Source organism: Sinocyclocheilus grahami, unplaced genomic scaffold (genome assembly GCF_001515645.1).
Source record: "Sinocyclocheilus grahami isolate Dianchi unplaced genomic scaffold, SAMN03320097.WGS_v1.1 scaffold50.1, whole genome shotgun sequence".
NCBI classification, from domain to species: domain Eukaryota; kingdom Metazoa; phylum Chordata; class Actinopteri; order Cypriniformes; family Cyprinidae; genus Sinocyclocheilus; species Sinocyclocheilus grahami.
The window spans coordinates 884,516-892,828 of NW_015505229.1; the positions used below are offsets into that span (position 1 = coordinate 884,516).

Genomic DNA, 8,313 nt, shown 5'->3' on the forward strand with positions numbered 1-8,313 from the left:
GTCCAGTGCATTTTATGGAGGACTGTTTCCTGATTCTGGTAGAGTAGACTACAATGCCGGCTGTTCAGACTCACAAATTGTAAGTACGTTTTTTATATTTAAAGAATTTGCCACTGACACTTCCAAAGTTATGACAGTCTATCCATAAAGATGATTTTAATCGGGTTCCCTGTTTCAAATATGTATCAAAACGCACCGTGATTTTACTATGTAGCGTTACTATGTTAATGCCAAGCTAATACCATGCTATTTCTGAAGGATCATGTGACACAGACGACTGGATAGCTGCTGAAAATTCCGTTTTTCCATTACAGAAATAAATTGCATTTTAAAATACATTATATTGGATATTTCACAATAAAGAGACCTTTCATAAACAATCACTTTTTAAAAATAAAAACAAAGTACTATGGTACTGTATAACCATATGGGGTTTAATATGTAATACCATGGTATTCTTTGAAGTATGCTGCAAAAATGTACCATGTAAATCTGGTGGTATTACCAATGGTGTTTTTGACATGTTACCCAGTTAATACCATGATATTCTTGAAGCATATGGGAGTATTATGTAAATAAGTAATATGGTAATCATTCAATACCATGATATAACAAAGTTCCATTGTGTTACTTTCTGTCTAGTAAAGGCTATTCACTGATTTAAAAAAAGAACAACAGCAGATGTAATATTCAGATTTTATTCATTCAATCACATTTAGTAGAAAATAAAGCTCATTTAGGGCCAGCAAACTCTTAAACATTTATCCAGTTGCATAAACAATGCCTGATTAAGACAACAGTAATACTGCTAATGATATTGATCGAGTAGACAGGAAATGCTAAGAATAAGTTAGTCGCACACTACAAAACTTCACGTGGGTAATGTCGGACATGGGGGCGGGGGAGGTACATCCACCGAACCGAATGAGAATTCAAGCGATGATTAGTGCAAATATTGGTTCTGTTTATATATTATACTTTACAAAATATCATTCTATGGTTTTAAAGATAAATAGCAAAAAGTTCCTTTATGTCAAAGATTGTCAAAAGAGAGAGAGACGGAGAGAGAGTGAAATAAAGGAATCGTAGTTAAGTGCAGAAGGTTAAGAATGATGGTTACGTAAAAGCAGGAGGGGAAGCAAAACAACTCGCTTGAGTAAGCAAGAATATGCTGAATATGTGTGTAAAATGACTATGAAATTGTCTGAGAGCCGAAAGCAAGAGTCTTTATGAATTCATCAAGGTGCAAATTCATCTGCTGATCATATCTCTCCCTCTCTCTCCTCTCAGCATCACAATGACCCTCTGTTTTCACAGAGCTTTGGCTCAAATGGTTGTCATGATGCTTCAGCGTTGCTTGGCTCCGAACTCTGATGACCTGCAGAGATAAACAGAGGAGAAGAAAGAGCGAGAAAGAAGTGAATGATGGCCTACTTACGTTACCCGTTTACTAATCTGGCTTTGTTAAAGGTCAACTCAGAGCCATCTGTCTGTGGACACACAAACACGGACAGGTGCACGCTCGCACACTCACGATACATTCACATGTAATACTGGAAAGAGTTCCTCTAATTACTGGAGTGCTTTCCAGTCAGACTATCTAATAAAACTGCTGGACGCTTCCAAGAAGCACATACACACACAAAACAGCACAGTACCGGGGAAATCCAAGGACTTATTTCGTTTCGGAGGGAGTCTAGGTTTTTTCACAGGGGGTTTGCGATCTGAGGCTCTCTCCAGATCACAGCGGGCATCCTGCTCCATTCCTAGGGGGTAAATACAGGGGCACACAGAGGGAGGGATGGGATCACACAAGTAAGGATGAGTTGATGAAGGCATGCTAGATGGTGAATGCAGACCCTCCTCACATGCTCAAAAGGGATTTGAAGTTTGCACCTGTGTCACATGAGTTTGCTTTCCTATTTCGATGTGGTTTCATGGGGCCTCCAGGGCTGCTTTTGACTTTATCACCTGAGCAAAAATAAACCATATATTCTCTATATTTCTTTTGTTTTTTTTAAAGTTGGAAGTCACAAAAATTGTGACGGGAAAAGATCAGAACGTTTTTTAAACAATTTTTTTTACAAAATACATTTGAAAATAAAATACATTTTGTACTATTAGAGCTGTACTAAAATATTAATTTACAAACCATACACCTAATGTTATACATGTAAGTGCAACATAAGTGTGCATTTGCAATATTAATAAATATGTTCAAAAATACAAAATACATTTTACAAAATATATTATTAGAGCTGTACTTAAAATATTAATTTACAATCCATACACTTAATATTATAATCAATACATGTACGTACACTTAATATCATAATCAATACATGTACGTGTATTTATATATATATATATATATATATTCACCTTCATCAAATTTGATATTAATATTGCATTCTGTTTTCCAAAGTGTGGTGTGAACTGTTAATATATATAAGTATTTTTCAGATTATATATTACTAGCTTGTTCTGTTTTCTAGAAAGTGGTATAAAGTGTTATTCTCAGATACATATATATAAATATATATATAGGTATAGGTATATAAAATTACAATGTAGAAGTTAATTTTTTTATCTCAGATACACTGCTAACTTAAAATAAATATATACATTATATTTAAAATGACTGTAAAAGTTTACAATTTAGAAACCTTTTTATACATAAAAAATACTACTACTACTACTAATACACTGTCTTTATATTATCACATTTATTTTTTCACCAAGTATTTAAGATTAAACACTTACAAAGAATATATGATTATTAAACTGCTTTAGAAATGCTTCATAAAGCTTTATGAACAATAAATGCAACTACCAGTAAGACATAACAACTTTTGTATGAATTACCTTGAAGCAAAGCAGAATCTACTGAAGCAGAATGAAACACAGGCTTAGCTGAGGTGGGCGGAGCAGCTGGTGGCTGATTCTCATTGGTCACGTCTTGTGGTGAGGAGCCAATGGGAGACGTGTGAGGTGAATAATAACATGGCTGAAAATAATGATATAATCAAAAGCCATTTTAATGATACATCTTTGCTATGGGAATAAAGACACGCTCCCACTCACAATCACTGACATTTTAAGTTAAAGACACAAAGATACCTTTTCAGGGATAGGTGGAGACTGTCCTTCTGGTTTTTGGTCTTCTCCACATCTCCCGTCCTCTTTTTCCTCATCCTTCTCCCTCAGTTCTCCAGAATCTTCAATAGATTTATCTGGGGACAGCAAATAATAACCATGTAGAAAGTTATATTGTGTAAAATGCTTATTAAAAGTAGTTTTTAAAATTAGAAAATTAAAAGAAGAAATAAAAAATTCACTAAAATGAATGCCTGATGCCAACTCATGACAGAATATGCATTACCAGAGCTCTCCTCCAGATGGCATTGTCGTGTCTTAGCTAAGCTCGGCTTCGTACTCTGAGGCGGAGGCTCGGGTCTTTTTCTGGTTTCCAGCAGCTGAGGGTCCATTATACTATCTGCCTTTTTCTGGCTGTCTGACTGTGATTCCTGTCTTCCTGATTCTGACTGTCTGTCTATAGATGGCGTGTGCCCTTTAGCAACGATATCTGAATGCCGGTCCATCTCATGCTCTCCGTATCCAATCTCTTCTGATGATCCGAACACCTCACTGTAATCAGGCGACTGCAGGGAACAGAGAGACAGAGTGTGAGAGACTGTGGTAAACATGTCATTATGCTCATTAAATTTACATTTCATTTGTTTTCGAATCGATCAAAAACAAGTGATGCTAACATTATATTACTTACTAATGAACACAATTCCTTCCCATGTCTGTTCTCAACATTACCTGCACCATTTTGTGAATTAATAAATAAATATTACATAGTTTGTGTACCAGAGTTGGCCTAAATTCAATTTAAGAATTGGCTCTGCTTCAAGCCGTGACGTAGAACCTGAACTGGCGTGGATCTCAAAATGTTGAATTGGAATTAGAATGACAAGCAGAGGAATTTACTGGATTGTAATTGAAAGAAATTCAACATTCACACAAAAGATTTGTGACTAGTCAGAAATAATACATCATTTTTACTACTCATGCCTTTAACCTGGTATAACCCTCCCCTTAGAATTAGACATTTAAAAAAAAAATGTAATATTGTTAAAACAACCACAGCCATGAAAACAGATTTTAATTTTTCCATATAGAACCACAATATGTCCCATAGTGATTTTAGATAACATTATTAAAATACTTGCATCAAAATTGGGGTAATTTATAGGATTCTTAAAAACAAAGTCCATGAAATTAAATTAAATAAAATTATATATTTATTTTTTTAATATAATAGCATATGCTGTGTATAAATTGCATATGCATTTCTACAGGTGGCATTTCAAGTATTGATTATTAATATCATCTAATATGTCAGGAAATGGCCAAATGAATAATAAGAATTTATTTGAATGTAATTTAATTTGAATTCTACTTTCTTAAATTCAAATTCGAATTACAATTATGGATCTTGTTTGCAATCAAAATTCAACTGAATTTCAAGAACTGAACTGGAATCTAAATTATGTAATGTGGTGAACTTTACCTGTCTCTGTGAAAAGCAGGAGGGGCTGAGTCCCATCATTCCTGGCAGGGGTATACCATGAACAGGCCGTCCTGACAGCTGAGGGGTCCTCTGAACACCCGACCCAACCAGCCTCCCATTGGTGCCCTCAGTGCCTACGTCTAACCTCACACGATCCTTTGGGTGTTGAATCAAGGAGTACACATTCTCAGTGGCAATACTGAGAGAGCAACAGATAAAAGGAAAACAAGAGTAAGAGTTTGATTTATTGATATAATACACTTTATATAATTTATTATTATGATATATGATATACTGTACACTATCTTTAAAGAAATTGATACTTTTAATCAGCAAGGACACATTAAATTGATCAAAAGTGACAGTAAGGACATTAATAATATTACAAAAGTTTTCTATTTTACATAAATGCTGTTCTTTTGAACTTTCTATGCATCAAAGAATCCTGAAAAACATGTATCATGGTTTTAACATAAATATTAAGCAGCACAACGTTTTCAACACTGATAATTATAAGAAATGTTTCTAATTCATGTGACACTGAATTCTGGAGCAATGGCTGGTAAAATTCAGCTTTGCCATCACAGGAATACATTACAATTGAAAATATGCTAAAAAATTTATGAATTAAAAACAGTTATTTTCAAATGTAATAACATTTGACATTATTACTGTTTTTAGTGTATTTTTGATCAAATCAATGCAGCCTCGTTGAGCATAAGAGTCTTATTTCAGATATTAAAAAATCGTACTGACACCAAACTTTTGAATGGAAGTGTAGTATGAATTATTATATATTAAAATACGACTGACTCACTTAGTGCGACATTCCTCCCCACAGGCCCCGCCCCTTCCTGTAGGGTCTGACTCCTGATGTGATATGGTAGAGTTGCGGTTCTTCCTGAATCCAGAAAAGATTGACAGCACACTGCGTCTTTTCTTCCTCCTCAGAGCCTGAGCGTGATGGTGGGATGACAGCTGACTGCAGGACAGAAAGTCAGGGTGTCAGAGATAAGATAACGTCCACATTTTTAGCATGCCCATATGCCTTCAACCTTTAAAAAGTGAGCAAATGTGACACCTTCATTGTTAGACTTCATTACTACACAGAAGTGTTCAGTACTGAAGCACCTGTCTGGTAAAACTCTCTTGGTGTAGAAGTCAGGCAGTCCATCATCCAATAGAGATACTCCACCATTCTCCGAGCAGTGCTACAGGACGACAAGAGAAATAATGATGATGATGATGATGTGTGCTTTTGAGAACTGGGACTGGAGTCAGGCACGGCGCCAGAATTTTGAGGTTACCGGTGCTAAGGGGGGGCTAGACCAATATGTGGGGGTGCTAAGAAAATAAATGATATTGATGACGTCAGACTAAGACGGGGCTATTCAAAATTCTGACGGGGCTATAGCCCCCCCTAGCCCCGGTGTAGCGCCGTCACTGACTGGAGTAGATCATCTCTCTAAATTTGTGTTAGTGGATGATGCTGTCACAGTACTGTATCTCACCCATCTGGGATTTGTTCTTCTGTATTATGTCAATGTATTAATTTGATCAACAGACATTACAAAGGCACGGCTTGCAGGCATTTAGGCTGATCGGAAGTGATTGAAAAGGAGAGAGCCTTTAATGTTTGATGCTTTAATTCTGGAGACCCTGCAGAAAACATCTGGGCCTGCGTTCAGACAGATTTCTGAGAACAATCACGCTAACAAGAGAACGTGATTAAAATCAACCCTCTCCTTCTCGTTAACAGCTTGAATAGCTGTCGATTAATCGCTTTTTATTTCATATTTGGAGTATTTTTGAAGAATACCTCCTGTAGGATCCATAAATCAGTGCGATTTTGACTTAATTAACAAATCATGTTTAATTGCAGAATTCCCAAAGAAATATCACACTACCATCAATCCTGAAGCCAATCAGAGAAGTCGCTGTTACCATGGAAATGAGAATCGTGGGAAAACACAGTGACTACCCACTCTCATAAAAATCATAATTGGTCTCAATCAACTTATACATTTGCATATTTGTTAATATACTGAATACATTGGATTTTTTCGTAATAAACGTCCAATATATGGTATTGTATACTTACAGTTATATAGTTATTATTATAAGATAATGCTGCATGAAATACATTACAGATTCAATTCTATGAGGAGGATGAAGAGAAATAGATTCGGCTACTTTTTTTAAAAAGAAAACATGATTAAAAGTTTGTGTGTGGTTTTTTTCTCTCTTTACGAATCCAGAACTGCTTCTTCGTTCACTAGTCAAATGAATAATAGAAGCTACAAGAAAACAATACATACGATTCAACGACAGTCGCAAATCTAAACACGACTATTTCTGCAGCAGTTTTAATTATAGGTAAAATAAGAGAATTCAGTTTGATAGGATTGTATTTTGTCACAATACACCAAGGCCCCAGTATAAGACTTGTTGCCAAGTCTAGGGCTGTCGCGATTCGTCGATTTTATTAGACTATTTGATCTTTAAAAATCCTCGACTTTATTTTGCTCGTGTCGGCTAACCGGCAAAATACCGTAAGTGGCGCATTTCACAGACGAGAATGTATAAAACACATTATAAGTCTGTTTTCCAAGGGTGCATGATATATTAAACCCATTTAAAAATATATAATTAAGCATAACTGTGAATTCACAAATGATACGATTTCATTAAATAATTATATGCAATGCAGTTCTAATACAGTATATGCGCTGTAATTATTTACATGCGTGTAGGTTAAGTACATGCGTCACACAGCGGCTCCGTTCACAGTAGTTCCACAGGAACTGTTATCATTTACATGTGTGGAGCGTCTCAAACTCCATCTCTGCATGTTGTTCACCATTTCATCAGATCTGTAAGGTAAATCATTTATAAATCTACGCAAACTCAGGAGAATACATCGCGTTTTCAAAGTAAAAGCTCAAACCCTCACTTTGAGTTTACACGTTTTGATGTCTACATATTCTTTTAATTACAGTGGCTATAGCATTTCTGTCCTAAAGAACTGGCCAAATATTAAAGATTAAGTGGACATTTGAATGAAATGGTGCTTGGTCAATATTAAACAAGGATTAGATCACACAGCAATGTGTAAAAATAATCATCAGGCCTTTGTTGTAATGCGTAATGTACATTAGCTCTATTGTTTATAATACATTATGTATTTTAACAATTTTGTTCAATAAAACCATATGATTTCTTGCTTTTGATACTTTATTTGAACTAATTATTATTGCCTCATTGCTATTATATATGTATTTTAAGCCATTTTAAAGGCTATTGTTCACTTACATATATTTTTATTACCACAAAATGATGGCACTATGAAATCCGTTTTATTTCCAAATTCAGTTTTTCCCATTTTCATTTTTCTATACTCTGTTTTAATGGTTAAATTAAATTGTATTAATCAAAAAGCAAACAGTTTATCTTTACCAAATTCTGTTTTCCATTATTTTCTGGATTCCATTTTAATGTTTCCATTACATTTTAATAATCAAAAACATCTCCAATTAATTGATTTTATTAAAAAAATATATATTTCCAGAAATACTGCACATTTACATTTTTCTCCTAAACAAATTCTGGTAAATACTATTTCTGGTAAATACTCCTTTTTAAAAGTGTTTTTTGATTATAATTTTATTATTAGTAGACTAGAACACGTGGATATGTTGTCATTCTTACACTATAATACTGAACTTTGATTTCAG

At 34.7% G+C, this 8,313-nt stretch overlaps 1 protein-coding gene across 1 annotated transcript in view; it reads right to left on the reverse strand.

Annotated features, from left to right (window-relative positions):
• Positions 1 to 688: 688 nt before the first annotated feature.
• LOC107583131 (leucine-rich repeat-containing protein 16B-like) overlaps positions 689 to 8,313 on the reverse strand; it is a 49,985-nt gene continuing 42,360 nt past the window's right edge. Inside the window, exons 26-34 of the mRNA XM_016269245.1 lie at positions 5,711 to 5,790; positions 5,397 to 5,561; positions 4,580 to 4,778; positions 3,383 to 3,662; positions 3,121 to 3,233; positions 2,866 to 3,007; positions 1,897 to 1,971; positions 1,659 to 1,766; positions 689 to 1,378 (exon numbers count right to left, since the gene is read on the reverse strand). Of these exons, the coding sequence (XP_016124731.1) occupies positions 1,338 to 1,378; positions 1,659 to 1,766; positions 1,897 to 1,971; positions 2,866 to 3,007; positions 3,121 to 3,233; positions 3,383 to 3,662; positions 4,580 to 4,778; positions 5,397 to 5,561; positions 5,711 to 5,790 (1,203 nt within the window). The 3' untranslated portion in view covers positions 689 to 1,337. The remainder of the gene's footprint in view (positions 1,379 to 1,658; positions 1,767 to 1,896; positions 1,972 to 2,865; positions 3,008 to 3,120; positions 3,234 to 3,382; positions 3,663 to 4,579; positions 4,779 to 5,396; positions 5,562 to 5,710; positions 5,791 to 8,313) is intronic.